Below are 20,159 nucleotides of genomic sequence, written 5' to 3' on the forward strand. Positions count from 1 at the left end.
GCCTTAATTATTCTTAGACGAATCGACAATAGCTAGAAAAATTGCAGATTTTGACATCTCTTCACAATTCGCCTTCGTATAATCGCTTCTTTCACCCTCCCCAGTGAAAACATTCAACTGAAATGTTTCCTAGAACTGTACAGTCCACGAGTCGCCTGCGCTTAGTTCGTTTGACGATTTTTTCTGTGCTGCGACAGGGCCGTTTACAATTAACGCGCCGTTCGCGAACAATTTTGCTTGACTCTTTCTGCAGTTCAGATGACTATTACGAGAACTGTCTAATGCAATATCCACTTGATTAAATTTTGTTCCCCGTTAAATAGTTATTTTCTCGATAGTTTAACTACAAAAGAAGAAAGCAATAATGAACGACACAATAGTGTTGCAAACATATCCGTTTTTGAAGTATTGAAATCTTGTGCTTTTTGGTAAAGCAAATGTAATACTTACGCGATATGTCTTCTTCTTGCGACTTGCACACTGGTCTCCACGTACTCTTGCTATCATAATAGTGGTCGTTGCATGCGCACCCGCATATATGGCGAAAATAAATTTGATTCTGATTTCATTATTCACTCTAATTACTAGAGTTCTATCAGTCCAGAACAAAATACAGAACCATCCTTTAGCCGGAAGGTGATCTAACTGCCAGATGAACTGTCACTGACGTCTGTATATGATGGTTGCTGTTTTTCCCCGTGTGATGAACCGCCGTCATCGCTTTTGTATAGCTGGTATATATTCCGTCATTATATATATTCGTCCTTCAACATTTGTTACGCAAAAGCAACAACAACAAAAAATTGCTGCCTCTCACTTCTTCAAAGGACTGCGCAGCCTGTCGGAACGCACTGGCGCGTGTGAACGCATGGCCTGAAGGTTCAATTTCAAAGTGTTGTTCAATTGCTGCCTGAACCACTCGTGAAGACCTTTCGTGCCCCGTTACTTTATTATGCTAGCTTTTCTTGTGACCGATGACAAGACATAAAATTTTGCGGCCTCTGCAAGACTAAGCTGCATCAACACAGCTTCTTAAATATACGAATTGGCTCAGCGGCTGTCGGACAGTGTGCATGGTCCCTTGTGGCACGTCACTAAAGAACCAATTAAACGCTTAGCGTATATGCACAAAATGATGCGACCACTAATATAACATGAGAGGGGACTTTCGGTCTCACAAAAAAAAACGATATATATATATATATATATATATATATATATATATATATATATATATATATATATATATATATATATATATATATATATGCGCATGATGCGCATGCATCATGCATCATGCTTGTGCGCATGCGCACTTCGTGTAATATATATATATATATATTACACGAAGTGCGCATGCGCACAAGCATGATGCATGATGCATGCGCATCATGCATCATGCTTGTGTGGTGGCCGGCATAGAAGTACCACACGAAAGCGAACGCTTTTTTGTACTTTTCATGCCACATAAATGCCAGGCAAAAGATTCTGATACAGGTCTTTATTTCTTGTAATTGTATATGTACACCGACACGTTCACAAGTTTCAAACACTAGTTCATATTTGGTGGGCTTGAAGCAGGGTCACGGCGCCTTCTTGATACCTGATAATATTTTTTTTCACTGGCCTCTTTCTATAAGAAGGACGAACATTCTAGGCAGCGAAAAAAGTACGAGACATATTTCGTCCTGGGGTAAATCTTTTATTCATAATATTCATTCCCAGAAAATATGATACAATGAAACGTTGATGCTTAAAAGCAAAACTTAAAGTTAAAGCGTTTTCAGATGACTGAGAAAGCGTAAGTCTATACGAGTTTGGTTTAAATGCGCAACGCAGTAAACAAATCCTTTAATGTAGTTTGCACCCATGATATTTCTTTGCTTGTTCTTGGCTTTAAGTTGGTTGCGCTAAAATTGGCCATATGCCGCCGGATATGTTACATATTGCATACCATTAAGGCATATGCACATCACTAGTGCCTTTTCTAGGGATGTGTCATCGCTCATCTCAGCGTTTTCCTGCTGACGGCCGCATATGAGGAGCCTTGTTTCCCCCCAGACACTGCATGACCTTATAAGGTCGCTTAGCGCTATCTGAAAAAAAAAATTCTTTATACGCAAAGTATAATACTTTAGAGATGAAAATATGTTTCCTTTAGGCTAAATGTGTTTAAACTAGTACCTCTTGCTTTTTCACTGCTTTAACATTGATTGCACTTCCGAGATTTCTCCTACTGACTGCTCTTAAAATGTTGCGGTCCGGAAGTTTTTAGAATTTGGGGATATGGGAAAAATGGTCAAATCACCGCATTAATGAGAGCATGCATTGCAAGCCTGCTTCTGAAGCGACGAATGAAGGCTCAGAAAATTTCAGTATTTTTGATAAGATCAGAAGGAACATTTTCAATTTTGTTCATTTTTATCAATCCTACTTCCAAACATTTATTTGCTTTCAAATGGGACCTGAAAAACAAAATAACGATGTGCAAAACGCAATTAGGTGAGTCACATAGCTGCAACTGATATTATTCCATTATGCTCTTGATAAAAATAAAGTTTAAAAGTTCGAAGACAAGTGGCAACGCTTTTGATAGAAGCTTTCATTATAGAAGCAAAAATGAGCTATAAAAACGCAGTTACGCTTAATTCTAAACCCAATGGAGATGGAAATTCTGACAAGAATGGCATTCTACGTGAACTTATCACACGTGAAATTTCACTGTGGACATAGACATGTTTGTAGCTGGAAATCAAGAGCTGCAACGGGCAGAGTACATTCGTGTTCATCGAACACAGTCACACTTCCTCTTTTTAAAGCTAAAAATGTAAAATATGCAGAGCTACACAAGATAGATACCCTAATGCAGAGTGCAATTGAGGTTACAAATTAAGTAGCGCGTGTGGTTGCAACCTCGCATGCAGCGCTTCGGAGATGCAGGTTACTGTCAGTCGACAAATAGCTCACAAAATTATGAATTTTCACATTATAGGCCGCAGTATACTATGAGCGGCATACGCGGCAACTACACGGCATACACGGCACACCACATCGATGCGTCACTAACAGAGTTCTAAACCATGAGAAGAAGCACAGTGCAAAATGCAGTGACAACTCCAAGCTCGCCACCCTTGCCCGAGGCGAAATGGCAGCGGGCACAGAGAGAACGGTGAGTTGGCGAAGATAAATTAAAAACAATAGAAATGGTGTGAATTTGGTACTTCAGCGCAATTAGCTGAACAATTCAGAAAAATCCAACAGCCCGGTGTTAAAACTTGTTAAACAAGCACGATGATGACTGCTATCTATTTCGATCAACGCTACTGCTCGCTTTTCAATAAATTCACCATTACGGCAAATTTTGCACCACACATCATACAAGCACATACCGGAAATCATGACCAATTGGCAGTCAGCCGCTATTTAACAAAAGCGAACCATGAGTATTGTTCTTACCTGTATATTTAAATCGTCCATGAATAGCAGGTGAGGGACCGCTACATATATCCATTATCCATATGGCGCTGCAGCCGTCAGACCGCGGTGGATTCTCTCTCGTAAACTCTCGTAAACTCGGCACAGTGCACAATGTCTGCAGACACCACCGGCGTTGTACGCCATGAAGGTCTGTAGAAGTGAGCGTGGCGATACTATGGCGATACACACCAACTCTGACAATTAGACCGGAAGCTCTGCGCTGCAATGAACGAACGTCGCTCGTGGCAGTCCGCCGGAAAATCCACACGAAAAATGGCCGGGTGCAGTCTTCAAAACACCACGGTCTCCTTCAGCCCCCCCCCCCCCCCCCCCCCAAGAAAAGTTTCGCATTCACCGCAGGGCAGTGAGAAGACACACAGCGTTGTTTTCCCTCGCCCACGCTCCGCGCAGATCCCGTGATATAAAACGGATCCGCTATTCGGATTTTTTATATGGGTGATGGAAAGTTCCCACGCGAGCGCTCTGCGGGATGTTAAGCGTGTAATTTGCGTTTCTCACGCGTACGCGGCTCGCTCACGCTCGCACAAGACAGAACCATGGCAGGCAGTCTTGTCCTCACGCTTGCACAAAGGAATGTCACGCTTATTTTCGGTCACGGGTGCCTGAAACGTCATCCGCGCCTCACTTACATGCGCGTCACGCTAAAACTCACAGTTTAGCGTGAGATTAAGAGTGGATTTTTTTTTTTTTTTAGTGTATACTGAGGTGTTTGTGTTCTTTTACTCGAGGTATTTCCTGGCCCTGTATTGATACTGTCTGTTCACTGTTTTCATTGAGTACTGTTTACCATAAAAGCTGATTTCCTAACACTAAATTTCAAATGTTAAATTCTCACCTTCATGTGCACATATATTCTACAGGCGTTGCATAACACTCCGCTTGTTAGCTAGCAACACAATGTCGTCCGCATAAAACGAACCTGGAAGCTACTGCTCTACTATTTTAACCGCCTGTTTGTATGAGAGATAAAACCCAAAATTGCTTCCCTCTAGCGCCCTTTTCATACTTACCATGTACATCACAAACAGCAGTCCCTAGTTGATATCAACTTGCTTCTTGCTCCTCATCCCTCCCCATTCAACGCAAACTGTATTTTCTAGGTAGGTCTCTGTCAAAAGCTATATAAAGTCGTTGCCTATGCCTTCCAGAATATCCCACAAAATTTTGCGGTCTACGTTGTCATACGCTCCGGTAATATCTAAAAAAGCCACATAAAACAGTCTCCTCTCTTTGGATATTTCAATACACTGAATAATAACAAATAAGTTATCATCCAGACGCCTATTCTGAACCCGTTCTGAAGTTCTCCCATACCATTCTCTGCCCATGTTTGCACTTGTAATTTAATTACCTGTATTGCTAACATGTATATTGCCGATATAATGGTCAACGGTCTATATGGGTGAATTCAATTCTTTTCTCCGTTATCTTTATACATTAAATTCATTCTACTTTGTCTCCGGCTGTCTGGTATTCGCCTATCTTGTAAGCCTTTTTCTACTGCTTCCCACAGAGCTTCCTTACTTTTTGATCCTAGTTCGCTAATCAGCCTAACGGGAACCTCGCCTAACCCTATGGCTGTGCGCTTTAGAATTTTCTCTGGTTCTCGTTAACGCTCTTCTTCTTTAAAACTACTTCATCATTGCCTTGGAATGATTTGGTCGTTATTTTTCGGATGTAATTTAATGTCGCATCCCCTTCCATTTTTTTTTTATCTTAGTCTAGGACATGCTGTTGTGTTCCAGACTTTCTGCTTAATAAGTTTGTGTGTTTTCAAAATATTCTAGGCGCGGCCTTCTTTTTCTCACGTATTTCCGACAACCAACGTTCACTTTCACCTTTGAACTTTGCTTGAACCAGTATTATAACAATAGATTTTTTTTTCTTCCGGTATACTTCTAATTTTCTGTCTACTTCAACCTGTGGCAACTGCACTTTCTATGCCTGCTTATGTTCTCGTAATGCTTTCTGTCGTTCATCGATCGCTTCGGGTATCACGCTGTTCCACCAGCTTTTTTGACTTCCTTTTTGTTTTCCAACAAACGTGTTGCTTCTCCTTCCTAATTTCTCTCGTCATTACATTTAGAAGCTCATTGTATTCCCACTTTTTGCTTGGCCATTTGCCGTGTTCTTTCTCGACTCCCGCGGCTATATTTGTTATTTGTTAAGCGTTCAAATTTGGACTGGCCATTCTTCGCTCCGTGCTCTCCTTCACAACTACATATCCCATTTTCAAAATGGTGCGTTTATGGCCAGTCCTTGTGTTACTACAGTCTTACTCGCCAATGGCTCAACTTATCTCAACTGATCTGAACTTATCATAAATATCTTCCGTCATCAGACAGTAACCAATAGTCGATTGCCTATTTCCAACTTCCCATCTGATCTGACCATCAGATTTACGGCCCGTAATTACGATAACGAGGTTACGTTGCTCACAAAGGTCCAGCGATAACTTCCTGTTGTTGTCCGTATAAACGTCTAGATCCTGTATGTGGGCATTCATGTCACCTAACAGGGTAATTTCGGCATTATTTCCGAAAACGCCTAATATCAGCACTTAGGCATTCCGCTAAGCCTTGGTTCTTCTCTCTGCAATGTTTTCTCGTTCATAAATACGTTAAGCCCAGCCAAGTTTTATTTCCACTCATTGTGCCTGAAAACCAAAGATGCCCTTGACACTTTGAATATGCTTTTTCCCATTTGAACATTCCGGCCCCCCTCCCTTTCCTTTCGATTTAGTTCTGTTGCAACCTTCCCAAACATAATTCTCAATGACTGGTGCATCTTTTAAGTCTCTAAGGTGCGTTTTTTATAACCGCATACACCCCGATTTGTTCTCTATTTAACTGCTCCTCAATTTAAAAGCGCTTTTCCTTTCTTCTGGCGCCCTGCATGTTTATGCAGCCTATTGCATGGCGAGCTCGCTTTTTTTTTCCGCCTTTCTCTGTGGTACTAATCTGAGGTACCGCCACCTACCGGCCGTGGCCACTCAGACAGACCTCAAATGGCAGCTAGAAAAGGGCTTTGTCTTTCAGTTTCCGCGTAACAGAATTATGTTTTCCCGCATACTCGATTTGCAATCCGAAGTTATCATGCCTGAAGCTTGTGCTTAAGTTGTATTTTACGCATTTTCTGACAATTTACCCTCAAAGATTCATTTAGTTCCATAAGGCTCTTGCGCTTGGCGGGGGCCATGTATGCTGCACTTCCGTATACATGCGTGCACGCGTTACGTACGTCGCTTGTGGTGTTAGTGGTGGTTGGTTTCTGAGTAACGTCGTCTAACGTCGGCAATCGTTTCGTTGTACATCCACTTTCACAGGGTGCAATGGAGGAGGGCTTTTTTTTTTTTTTCTAAGAATACTGCAGGGAACCTGCTGAGAAATATGCGCACAAAGCCACAAACGTGCGAAACCCGCGCACAGCGTAGGCAGAATGTAGCTGTGATACCTTACGTTCACACACTATCCCACAATTTGGAAAAGGTGGCTCAGCGTTACGAGTGTTCGCTGCTCCCCATAAGCTGTAAAAGCTTTGTAGAATGACCGACCCGGAAGCAAGCCAGTAACGTGACTGCGGCATAAAGCACAGGCCGCCTTTTATTGAATACGCATAAGGGGTAGTCTATGAAATTCTTTTAAGGTGCGGAATAGTGTACATTGGCCATACTGGGAGATGTGTTAATGATAGGTTAAGGAAGCACGCAAACAATGTAAAAAAATCCGCGTGAAGGAAAAGATTTCGAAGGTTTTCTGGCAAGTCATTGTCTGACTTGCAGGGACTGTTCGCCCGACCTTGTAAACACTTTCGTTATTAAGAAGAGTAAAACTCGTGTTATACGGGAAATCGCAGAATCTGAACCGATTTCTAGAAGTGAACTTGAACTTTATTTCCATCATCGATGGAGGAGAGGAAAAGAAAGCTGTGTAAGCATGGGGATGTGTCAACATGGCATCCATCACGCTGTCAGACAAATAGTTGGCATATTTACGAATGCGCAGATGATTACACCGGGCTCGGACAGCATGTATATATCCGTGATTCATTCACAATAAATGTTTTTGGAAGTTCAGCACTCATCCTTGTCCTCTCGTCTCCATCCGTGTCTTCTTGCGCTACCGCCTTTTCAAATTCTTAGGATATATCACGCACTTTCCACTGTGTGTTTTTCGGGGCAAGGAGTAGTATACGCGCGCCGGCGCGTTTCGGCGGCAGGAAGCCCGCTCCTCTCCCCAGCCCCGCTGTAACATGATCGCCGCCTGCACGGCATGAATGGTCCCCGCCTGCTCTCGCGCGACGTGTTGGTGGGGAGAGTGAGGGGGCTGTGTTCGTCTTAACATTCGGGGTCGCGGAAACCAGGCGGTTCGCTTGCCGCCGAACTCACAACTTTCTTTACCAGTGATCCAACAAGAAGCTGAAAAAGAAAGAAAAAAAAGGCCAGAACAAGTTTCGTCCCCTCAGGCTCCGGAGAAAAGCATTCCGTCCGCAAGCAGCAGCGCGAGTTCGAAAAGAAAGGAGACTTCACAGTCTCGAGCAGCGCCGCGCCGTCCGTCACGAATCACCCGAAGAAGATAATAATTATGGGGTTTTAACGTGCCAAAACCACTTTCTGATTATGAGGCACGCCGTAGTGGAGGACTCCGGAAATTTCGACCACCTGGGGATCTTTAACGTGCACCTAAATCTAAGCACACGGGTGTTTTCGCATTTCGCCACCATCGAAATGCGGCCGCCATGGCCGGGGCACATGCTCAGTCTGAAGGATTAGACTGAATTGCGCGCAGCCAGTGGCACATAGCGAATGATAAATCATGAATCTGAACATAAAGCACTATTCCATTAAGAGGTCGGTGTGCTGTAGATATACATATGAGCCGAAATCATACGTGTTAGATTTTTTATGAAGGAACGTATTTTTTGTTGCACCGAAGAGAAACGCGCTTACTGCGAGGATACAGTTGTCTGTTATGTATGAGTGCCTAACAGAGCGCTTGCCAGCCCAACTGGAACACCGGAAAGCGGCGTGCCGAGTGTCAAATCGGCAGCCCGCACCATGAGGGAAAACCTTGCATTGCTATTTGAAAATCGCCCACGCGGAAACTATGCGAGAAAACCTGGGCGAGCGCGAAGTGCTGCTGCAGAAGCGTGCAACAGAGAAAGTCTTGCTGGGACGCACTCGTAAAAAGGGATCCTCGAGCCTTTGGCAAACCATTTCTTGAAAGAAGAAACAAAAATTTAGAGAATGGGTAGTGGGACTCGGTGCCGTAGCAGATGAATTGCGCCGTCGTAGCAGCCAAATCATTTCTACTAAAAGGAAGAAAAGATTGGCTGAGAAGATTTCGAGATTGTGTTGCTGTAGGTGCAACACCGAAGTTATACTATTGATGCATTTACGTTACACAGTCCCGTAGCAAAGCAGGAACAGAAAACCCCTGGCGCTCCCCAGTCATCTCCTGCAAAATGAAGACATCAGCACTTTTATTAGGGGAAGTTAATTCTTAGTATGTCGCATAACGTTTGCTTGGGCTATTTGGCTCATGGGAAACATCATGGCGTGAAAGACGAGGACACAGGGCTCATTCTGTTTCTAGTCCTCTTTTTTTCTTGCGCCACTGTTTTTTTGTTTCCAGCGGTTTCCACATAATATGCATTTTCCTAACCGTAGTTCTATTCTTGGTTCAATACAATTCGCGTTCGCCTTTTGGCAAATGCTCAGCGTGCGTTCAGTGTTATCACCTCGTCGCGCATGTTCTTCCGAAATTTTAAATTGTGAATTCATATCTGACCAATTCATTTTGAGTAAACAATATATCTGCGCCAGCTGTAGTAAATAGATGTTTAACTAGTTTTCTGACACTTTCCTTACGTCAAATATCCAAAAGAGGAGGATACGAATAGTCTTGCCGTGATAAATGAAATATAAAAAATTCACTGTGGAGCAAGGCCTGCATTAGTTTTTCTGTTTGGGAATGAAAGCATCACCGCTCGGTACTGCCTGCTGAGCGGAATTCAAGGACTCCTAGCTCCACAGTCTGTAATAATTCGCATAAGTTAACTTCAGGCTGAGCATACGTATGTTCTGGTGCACTTGTCGTTCACACGAGTGAAAGCGCTATTAGTTGATGCATAAAGGAGCTTGAGGGAGGCAAAGAAAGATGCCAAGCATCGTAAAACGCGTCTCTTTTTAGTGGTGGCTGAATGCAGTGGGTGGGGAAGGCGCTTCTGTGTTGCAGCTCTTGGCGCGGAGGCGGAGAGTCCGGGTGGAAGAGGGGGGTGACATTTCTGGAGAGGATACGCTTGTGGGAGGGAGTAGGAGGAAAACTAGCAGTGCAGCGAACGTGGCAGCGCGCCGAGGGCAGCGCTAACAGAGCGATGCGATGTCTGGTCGCACTAACCGCTTCAGCGCTCCGCCCCAGAGATTCGTCGGCGCTCTATGATGGCATCTCGGAGGCCATGTTTAAGGCGGTAGGTACAAGTTTAATTTAGTGACGTATGCTTTGTTAAACCCCAAATATTTCTAGAAGTTTAGTGTTTAAATTACAGTAAAAAAGAATTAGCGAAAATTCATAATATATACCACAGCCCACGTGAAATTCCGCATGTTTACAGAATTAATCCTTGCAAGCATCCCGAGAATTTCCCTTAAAGAAGCATGGCCGGTTAATTCACATATTTACGCGTACGACGAGTTTCATATTGCTTCAGAAAACGGTCCCACACACATATATCGCTGTTTCTGAACGCATTGCGCTATAATGCAGCTGTGTATATATGTAATAGTCACGAAAAGTATAAATTATGTAAGCATAACAATGTATTACCTTCACCTATAACAAATTTCCCTAGTGAGAATTTTATAAGTATAGACCGACAGACAGGAATTGATATAAAAATTAAATTATGCTACTCATCGGCCTCGGGCGTTGGTCCGACGCGTTGCCATCGTACCGAGCCGGCGACCAACTGGCGGGTCGGGAGTCAGTCTGACAGAGAGGTTGGCAAGACGCCCTCTGCCGACTGCCCGCCGGTAAAGGCGGCGGCCGTTGTCATACCGACCTCTCGCCAACCTTCGCTGGCCAATATAGTAGTCGTTTGACGATCATTTCCCGACGATCGGCCAAGCAGCGGCAGTTGGCCAAGGTTGCTTGGGGTGGCACCTAAAACACCATAATTTAATTTAAGCACCTCCCTGTGATGTCCGTGCTGCTTACTTCTTTGACACGATATACATGGTTGTAGTGGTATATTTGACGTCTTTTCTCAAGCGTTGGTGGTCAAAAATAGGCCTCTATGTTTTCGATTGCCTTAAAACCGCAATTTAGAACGTCCGACAGGTTTCGAGCAAGCGCCGCAAAAGCATGCCTCCGCAGCAGTGGCCGCCTCGGTGTTTCGCGTAATTGACACGGTGGCGCTGACGGCCGAGCCGATCGCTGCGCCGCCTGACCATTGCAGGGAGCCTATTGTGCTTTATGTTTGTGTCAGCCGCATTTTCGGGACACACGATGGAAAACAATATGCGAAATACATAGTTGGGGTAGACGCCAATGTTCTCAAACTTGACCTAACTATGAAAAAGAGCGTACTGAAGCTACAGTCACGGCCAAGTAGTTGATTGCATCGGCATCTTTGGGAAAGCGTTTTGAGAATAATACGTCGATTATGATGTAAATTTCCAAAACGGCGTAGTTGGAATATCGTTGAAAGCGTTTCGCCTTCGGGCTTCCTGCAGAAAAAGAATTGAAATGGTGTGTTTTATTTGCTTCCTTTTCTAATTGCTGATGGATGCTAAGAAAAGAAGAGACCTAATTTTTCTAAGAAATCCAGGCATGCAATAGATTTTTTAAAACACCTATTTGTGCATAAATACTTATGCATGCTCATTCTGATCTAAAGCCAGCAGTGCGGAAAAGCACAGCTTTACTCTCTTAGGTATAAATTATGAAGCGTTCCTTTAGGGCGAAATAAAGGTTTCTTTGTTTTTGTCAACAATTCTTTCTGCACTCTGGTATATAATGTACGAAAAGGAAAGTACCACCTTAATTTATTCGGGAAGTGGAATGATTTGACAAGCATGAATATATGGACTGAAGTCGAAATATTGTAAAGCTTAAGAGTCTGGCGGCAGCAGTTACTGAACAGACTTATTACTTACGGCCATAAAAGCAGCGATACACAGCAGGAACATAAAGCGATTTTTGGAACCGAATACACGGCTGACTCGGCTAATGATGACGCCCAACCGAATAATATTCAGATAGTTCTGAAAACGCTAAGCACAGTTATACGATAGTTTTCTGACTGTGGCCCGCCGTTTCTCGGTTCTGCGCGGAAAGTATACCGACATTCTTGAATTATGCCTGTCATTCATTTTCATTTTCAATGCACATTATTTTAAAAGAGCCTAAACTATTTCGAGCAGCAGTTTCTCGATTTGAAGACCTGGCCGATCCAAATCGCGGCTGTTAGAGGACCGAACCAAATAGCAGCGGGTTTGATTCCTCATTGGAAATGTTTAAAAAAAAATAACATTGCATCGCAACCACACATGGTACAGAATTGGAAAGAAATTTGTGCCAAAGCTTCTGACCACGTTCCACTTTTGCAACAGCACAAGCTTGTGGTGGACGAGACGTGTACTCACTTGTGATATTTACTGTTTCGGACACTGAAATGGCACACGCATATAGAATCTGTTAGAAAGTGCGTTCGTTGTCTGTCGGCAATAATATCACACACCGACCTTCAACGTCATCTCGGGCCACGATATTCCTCGCGTGAAATAAACGATGAGGCAGTACACCATTTAATGTTCGTTTCGAAAATGGCAGCGGTTCTATGCGTAGTGTGTCGCCTATCAATCCTGTCTGCAAAAAAAGCAACACAAAGATTTTATTTGTAGACGCGCTACCTGTAGAAGCGCTACTTTATTCGTGGCTGCTCTCTGATTTATATTCGTCATCAAAGGCCACGAAGTTACATCGCTCTTTAGGAAATAGTTTAATGTAGCAGACATGGTTTGTCAGTTGCAAAGACGAAAATGAAAAAAAAAAATCGGCTTCGTTAAATCTTTATCCCATTTGACTTTATAGTCCACCTTGGGAATGAGAAACAGTACAATAGTATAGATAACGTTATAATGTGCTATCAGTATGGCAGCAGGACAGCGTCCACACCTAGAAATTGCTGACCACCGTTCTGATTACTGATAGCATCGTGTTCACAACGAAAATGGCACTTGTGTCATTATTATTATTCAAGGAACTGACGGGTGTATGCCATGTTGGAACTCATATTGAGCGCGATTGTGCGTGCCGAAAGCAATGTCTTGCGTGTGGAAAAAAATATATTACTGAGCCAGATGGTTCACACTTCTTGAAAAGGCGCAAGAACATGTAAAAAAAATCCAAAGTGAACGACGACCGACGCTTTTTTTTTCCTGTCGTTTTTTACACGTTTTCGTGTCTTTTAAACCGAAAGAATGGAGATAACTATAGTTAAGGTAAAACGAAAAAGTTGCCTCGCGTGCTTTGACTTAGAGAGCCATATAGCATATACACAATCATTTTGTGAGTGAGAATTGTGCGACATCTATATTTGTCTTGTAATGAACCATTTCTTTGGCGAGGTCAAAAATGTTTCCTTGAAGTTTATTTTCTTTGCTCCCACGTAACACTAAGTATTTACATGTAGCAGACTTAACGGACAACTATAGATATAAGGTGCTTGATATGAGCGGTATAGCACAATTTAATCGGGTAATGTCTTGCGTATTTTTAAAGGGAAATGTTTCTTACACTTTGCACGTTTGCAGGATGTAAAGAAAAAAAAGTAACGCAATAAAATTACCATTTCAATGGTTCCTTCCACATCTTGCATAGAAATTGCCGCCATGGAAGCTCCGTCGTGATATATTGTTTTCCGAATTCTTGTTATATCAATCTGACAATAATATCAAAACGATGGATGTTTTCTTTGTCTAGCTTTTTCTGTGCGTTTTCTCTAACGCAAACTTACTTCTTTGTGTTGAAGATTTATATTTGTTGCGGTCGAAAGCACAAAAGTATTGGAAAAAACGTCAGTTGGTACAAGATTCAGGGTAATTTGGTCGTTGAGTTGAACAACTTTAGTTCCGTTATTAGATCTTGCTTCCAATAAAGTTGGATAGACAATTGATTGAGCATACATACGACCTGAAATCAAACGTGATCAGCTATTAGGATCGAATAAAAAATGTGTGCTGTTGCGGGCATATTGAAAGTCACCGTAGCTTCTTTGTTATTTGGACTCTTCGAATTTATTTTCAGTGGCGGTAAATGTTTAGCGGAAAGTTCAAGTGTGCAGATTATATCGTTTCCCTTCTGGTTTGTACGAAATGTGTACATACTGTAAGTCCATAGAGAGTTGTCATCTATGATATGGATGAATTTAGTTCAAGTCAGTGACACCAACATTTTTATGCTGATTTGTTAATTTCACACTGCATGTTTCGACATTTTTCTTTTTAACACACTGTCTGTGAGCCTTGGATGGCCTTGTTTATCAAGTTGTTTTTACTTGACATAACTCTTGAAATTTTTGGTATAGCCATAATCAGCAGGCGCGGTATTTAGCAAAATTTAATGTTACTCATCTGTGCTTCACCGAAACGTTCTGCATGCAGTCGCATAACGCCACATAGTTCTCATTAAAAATTTTATAAAGATGACGCGACATCAACGCGGAATACTTATTAATTCCCTAAGAACGGTACTGAAAGTGAAGAAAAAAAAGTTAAGCTCTACACGAAGATGTTTCTATAGTGTAGTAGCGCAAGGTCCACAAAAACACAGAACACGCTTAGTTGAAGCTTATACTATATATTCTATCTTACACCATAGTATTTCTTAGCCTGTTTATCGCAGATGATGTCCCATGCGACGTTTCGGATAAATTTTCAGGACAAATACTTGTTGCTTCATGATAACATGTCCATAAAGTATATGTCCATAGCATTGCCAACAAACAAACTATCATCCTCCTCACAAGAAAAGTGAACAAAGCAATATTTGATGGACAACTATATCATTAGAAATTTGTACTTCCGTAAGGTGAACACTGACGTAGTTGAAGAAAGTGATGATCTGCACTACGCTTACTCAAACTACATTTTCCGAGTTTCTTCATCTTGCTTTCTGAATAAACAGCTGTCCGATGACCACGATTTGTTTGTAAAAAGAAGGTTGCATCACTAAGCGAGCAGTTAGGAATAAACAAACCTTTAGAATATTTCAAGGAATGTTCCAATTTACAACATATATTATCAATGGTAGCATGCAATTCAACCGGTTTCTTTAAATACACCATTTATACAGTCATAGAGCTGATGCGTTAACTTATTTAGAGTAGGTAAGCGTTAAATGGAACTTGGAAGGCACTAAAATTTTGTTCCTTTTAACGAAACCAAATACTTCTCTTTATGCAAATATATTGAAATTTGAATATTTTATAACAGCGACGTGTGATTATTTGCATCATTGAATCAAATGCGTGGCATCCTCTGGCGTTTTGTGTAGCTTCTGATATTGTCTTAACCCTAGGGACTGTACACCGCCGAATAAGTGGTTGACATTTCCCATCACCGGTGTGGCAGATCCTAATAATCATTCATGGTGTCATTGAGGTTTCTTAACGGGAGTATCTACCATGGGTTGTGCAATAAACACTCGCACCATGAGCCTATCTTCACGTGGCATTGTCCACATTACAGTTGCACGTGGAATGCAGTTTAGTGACGGAAACCTTTAACATTCCTTTTCCACTTTAACATCGCGCAGTTGAAATCACCCAATCTTCTTCGGACTCTTTAGTTTTGATACACTACGATGGTTATATGTTCTCCAGTGAAATTTACAATAGAATACAAAATAAACTTCATACACTTAAGGAGCAAATGAAACGGCTGCCGCTGAAATTTACGCAGTACCAGTCCGTCAGAACATGCTTTCCTAGTAAGGATTACCTGACAATTTTCATAAAGTTTGAGCAACGCTGCATGGTCTAGCACTGCGCTTTGGCGTTGACACATCGCGCGCTCATGTGGAAGCCTGCTCCTGTAGCGCAGAAACTCGGTTTTCAACTAGGTTATGCCTTTTAGGTCATAGGTCAGCTTAGATCACAGCTTTTCTGGTCGCAGAGGTCCTCAGGAAGAGAGACAATGCAGCAATTGCTAACTGCCACTGTTCTTGGCCACACTACCATGACTACACCTCGAACAACGTGCATGCAGAGCCACATAAAATTCTTGGTCCACACACAAAATTCGTTTTGTCCAAAACTTCTCCCCACCGCGCTTAAACCTCAAATTACTCCTTTCAATCGCCAAATTAAGTTGCTATACTCTGTTGGCAAACTTAAACAAAAGACATATTACGGGTGCAGATATGCTTACGCTATGCAGATGGTCTTTGAGAACAGGTTTAAAATGAGATGACAGATTTTGTGGCGTAATGTTCATTGACAATTGAGTCGTTGAGATAACTTGAAATCATCTCCAGGTTCCCTAAAATATAAAATCTATTTCAAAGGGAATCTTTTTTGCTCTAGTTTCCCGGGTTTGGCGTGGCTGCCTGGCTGCTGGTTAGGCCGCTACTTAGGCAGATATATACATATACACACACACACACACACACACACACACACACACACACACACACACACACACACACACACACACACACACATATATATATATATATATATATATATATATATATATATATATATATATATATATATATATATATATATATATATAAAAGTTAAGAAAGTACCAGTGAAACTGCTTGTATAACCTTTGTTTGCTGACCAGAAATGCGCACTTCTGTTATGCGAAAAAATAACTTCCTTTATAAAACCTGAACACGTAATGTCGGCTCACAGGTGTCCCTAAAGTACACCGTTCTGTTATTAGAATGGTGAAATGTGTTTAACAGATTCTTTGATTTTGCCACTCAGTATGTGCCACTGGTTGGGTGCCCGTTCCTGGCCAATCTTCCAGAATGGATATGTCCCACTCTGACACAAGAGGTACAGAAATCCTAAGTGTTGCTTGATACGTGTCGTACTCTTCTGCGTATGCAACTGTCATCGCCATTCCTCCCTGGACAATCATCATACCTCATATGTCTCACACGGTGTATGCGCCTGATTTGGAGCAAACATTTTGGCGTAGCTTATGATCGATGCAGTGCATAAATCGAAAAATTGCACGACACTAAAGCTGTGACCTTTTTGGTGGTTGAACATGCACTATGCATGAAATTACAAGTTGCAAAGCATGAAAGTAAACAAAATCGTGTGCATCGCCGTTAGCTGTAGAGCATTTAATTAACCGCTTCACTAAGGTTTCGCTTCACAAAAATTCCAAGAAGGACGTTGGATCTGCATATTTGTTGTACTTTAAGTTTTACTCTTTTGATAAACGCGAATGCTATTTAAATAAGTCGACTAATTGTTTATTCATTTTGCTAATGTTCTAAATGGAGATAAAAAAATTACCGACGATTACGTTACTTCCTAATGCGAAATTTGAGCGCAGCAAATAAGCTGTTTCACCTTTTCGATAGATTGAGGCAAAGAAATCGAGCAACACATGTATGCGCTATCACAGAATTTTTTTTTCACACGTATTCCTTTAACAAAGACTCCACTAACAGTTCTTGACAGTCATGAAGGAAGCTTTGTGGTCGGAGAAATAGACTGATATATGTTCGACTTGGTACACCAATGCTTGATTCTCAAAGACGAGATCTATACAAGTGCCTCGCGAGGTTGTCACAGCCGTGGGACGCGTTACGAGCGAGAGGAACGGGATGTTCTCCCGCATAAGTGTAAGGAAATTGCTGTTTGTCTTTATGTCAAGCCGCCACCGATCTGGCTCTCTGATTGCCACCGCACAGGGCGAACGGCAGCGGCAATTTCGGCTCGGGCGGTGCACATATACAGATCCGCCGCCACCGATCTGGCTCTCTGATTGCCACCGCACAGGGGTTGCATTGGAGGAGGAGCGAAGAAAGGAATTAAGTTCGAGCCGGCGCTTTGACAACCGGAGACTCGCAGGAAGAGGGGGGAGGGGGGCGGCGTGTACACCCAGCGGCAAACGATGGGGGCAGAAGCGCGCGCAGCAAGCGGACAACACGATAAAGGGAGGAGGGAAGAGATAGCAGCGACTGACTGATGCCGCTGACGCCGATAGTGAGTCAACCCCAGCTGCGGAGTTGGTTTCAGGGACAACGCCGCCGATGCCGACACAAACAATATGATACCCTCGCTTCCGCAGCGCTAAGAACCAGGTCTAGCCGTGGGAAGGTGGTCACGTATTCGTCGACGTGCCGGGGCCTACGTGAAATAACCGGCGCGTCGGCAACTGAAGAGCACCCTATCCGCCACACAAGAACAGGGGGGGGGGACCCTTTCCTCCTCTTTCTGCATGGCGGCGACGGTGTTCTATGCAGTCACGTTATCTTGACTCTCTAGCGGCGTCAGCGGCATCCAGCGGTATCAGTCGGTCGCTGCTAGCGCTGGGGGGATGAAAGGGGGGCGGAGCTGGTTACGAGGCCGACGACAACGCCGACGACGACGCGAAACCCAGGAACGGACGCCAAAGAGCTGCGCTCTAAAAAACGAGCCATTCCACTCTGTGAAGGTGGATGACCAAGCGAAGCTGTTTAGCATACGACACGAAGGTCACACAGAATTTCGAACATTGCTACGGACTCATTTACCGTGATTTTTTTATATATATATTTGCGTGGATGACGGGACCACCGCTCCGAGGAGCCGGAGGAAACTAGACCCGCGTAACGTTTCGACATGTGCGCCACCACGGGAGAGCGGAAGGAAAGGAAATATGCAAGCGCTTGGAACGCCGACAAAGAGAGGGTGTACGAATGTAGGCACGGCCGACGCGGGTCAGAGTGTAATATCTGTTCTTATCAACTTAATATCTGATACAGGTTGTACTTGGACCCAAGATATTAAACTTATTTTTGCAATTTGGCGGAGTGCTTGAAGCTTGCTTCACCTCCTCCGCGGGTCTGCTGGTTTTTCACTACCTTCCGGATCGGCCCATGGTTTTTGGTTTACGGACATCGATCCGCCGGAAACTAGCCATATATAGCTTCGCTGTAATAACGGCCTACCTAAGCATCAACTCTGACAACAATTAACGCGGCAATGTTCCATTTCCAAACCTTATTCGCCTCAAAGAAAAATTAAAATAAGTAACCCTGGCTTACCTCTGGCCAATGTAGTCGTCAGCAACGCAAGATTGAAGAGTGCTTGTTTCCATTGCACTTTCATCGCAAATAAAATCGAGCTTAGCTCATAAATGTGTGCGTCGACACTTATAAAACCTGCAAGTTATCTCGTACAGGAGAGCATAAGCGGTGCAAAGACTACTACTCTTAGGTGTGAATGTGAGAGAACAGATGTCACGGCGAAAAAGCCAATCTCTCCGTTTAGTATGCCTATTACAAAGTGCAACGAAGGACTGGACACAACGATTGTTCTCTCACGTTGTGCGTGTGCTTGAGTTTTGCACATACTTGCGCCAGAATAAGCTCGAAACCTAACGTGTCGCTGAAGCGCATATGTCAACCTGCGTCACTGATCTTGTTGGTTGCGACGTCGTTTTTGAAGCTGTTTGTCTTTAAAAAAAGCGCTGCTCAAGAACGCCCATAACCTGAAAAGAGAAAACAGAAAAGCCCACACACCACAGACGAACACGACCAAACACGAGAAAATACCGCCCGATCTCGTTCTGTGACTAACACTTCTATAACACCCAATTTTAGAGTCCTGTTTGACTCTAAAAGTGGCATAAACTTCACTTTTTAACATGGAAAGAATTAATTTATTTATTATACTTACTTTCAAGGTCCGAAGGCACTACAGAATGGAGTGATACGTAACAAAGCAAAGTAATATGCAGACAATGGTATGAAGGAAAAAAAAAAACATTAAGCGATAGCTTGGTAGGCTGCTCTTTTGAATGAAGATGTATCTGCGATTTGAATGATGAAAACAGGACAGTGGTTCCAGTCGACACTTGTGCGGGGTAAAAAAGAATCGTGATACTTTTTTTTATTGAAATGAATATTAGGAGAGGTTGGCGCCTTTATGGTGGCACCGGCTACTCCTTGTCAATTGGCAAAGGAAACAAACTTGCGTAAAAAGGGAGAAAAGTGACACAAAATATGACACTCAGTAGAACACAGGATGAATAAAAAATATATAGTCTAACAGTACATGAATCGTAAAGTTTTGTGCATGAGTTCAGTACACGTACGCTTATATAAAGTCAGATATTTTGAACAGCCAAAACACACAACACATGTAATACACTGCAAGTACACAACAGAATTATACATATTGCGTAAAAGTTGCGATCATCACATAGATCCATTTTGAAACCAGAACAACATTTATGTTACTCATTTAGCGTATTAGGATCATCTGAAACTTAATATTTTCCCAAAATGCTCGTGTCCTCTAAAAACTTTTCCAGAGCAAGCAGTGCTCTTTTCTGAAGGCCCGCAGTGGGCCATGGGCCAAGTATCTTTTTTAGGGTGAGTGGTCTTCTGTCTAATATCAACAAATTTGCTTGCAGTACCCTTCTT

General features: G+C 42.7%; 1 protein-coding gene and 1 pseudogene across 3 annotated transcripts in view; one reads left to right on the forward strand and one right to left on the reverse strand.

The window, feature by feature from the left end:
• Positions 1–18,903, reverse strand: part of LOC126545085 (venom metalloproteinase BumaMPs1-like) — a 38,158-nt gene extending 19,255 nt beyond the window's left edge. Inside the window, exons 1-6 of one of the 3 annotated variants that reach the window (XM_055078211.1) lie at positions 18,777–18,901; positions 13,516–13,691; positions 13,348–13,440; positions 12,242–12,365; positions 12,143–12,166; positions 11,085–11,224 (exon numbers count right to left, since the gene is read on the reverse strand). In XM_055078211.1, coding sequence (XP_054934186.1) covers positions 11,085–11,224; positions 12,143–12,166; positions 12,242–12,365; positions 13,348–13,440; positions 13,516–13,691; positions 18,777–18,840 — 621 coding nt within the window. In that variant the 5' untranslated portion in view covers positions 18,841–18,901. Of the gene's footprint in view, positions 1–11,084; positions 11,225–12,142; positions 12,167–12,241; positions 12,366–13,347; positions 13,441–13,515; positions 13,692–18,776 lie in introns of all 3 variants that reach the window. The other 2 variants (XM_055078210.1, XM_055078212.2) reach the window with 2 other exon arrangements.
• On the forward strand, positions 18,437–18,615 carry LOC126546493 (U2 spliceosomal RNA; annotated as a pseudogene).
• Positions 18,904–20,159: the final 1,256 nt, after the last annotated feature.

The sequence above is a fragment of the Dermacentor andersoni genome, chromosome 10, assembly GCF_023375885.2.
Source record: "Dermacentor andersoni chromosome 10, qqDerAnde1_hic_scaffold, whole genome shotgun sequence".
In the NCBI taxonomy this organism is placed as follows: domain Eukaryota; kingdom Metazoa; phylum Arthropoda; class Arachnida; order Ixodida; family Ixodidae; genus Dermacentor; species Dermacentor andersoni.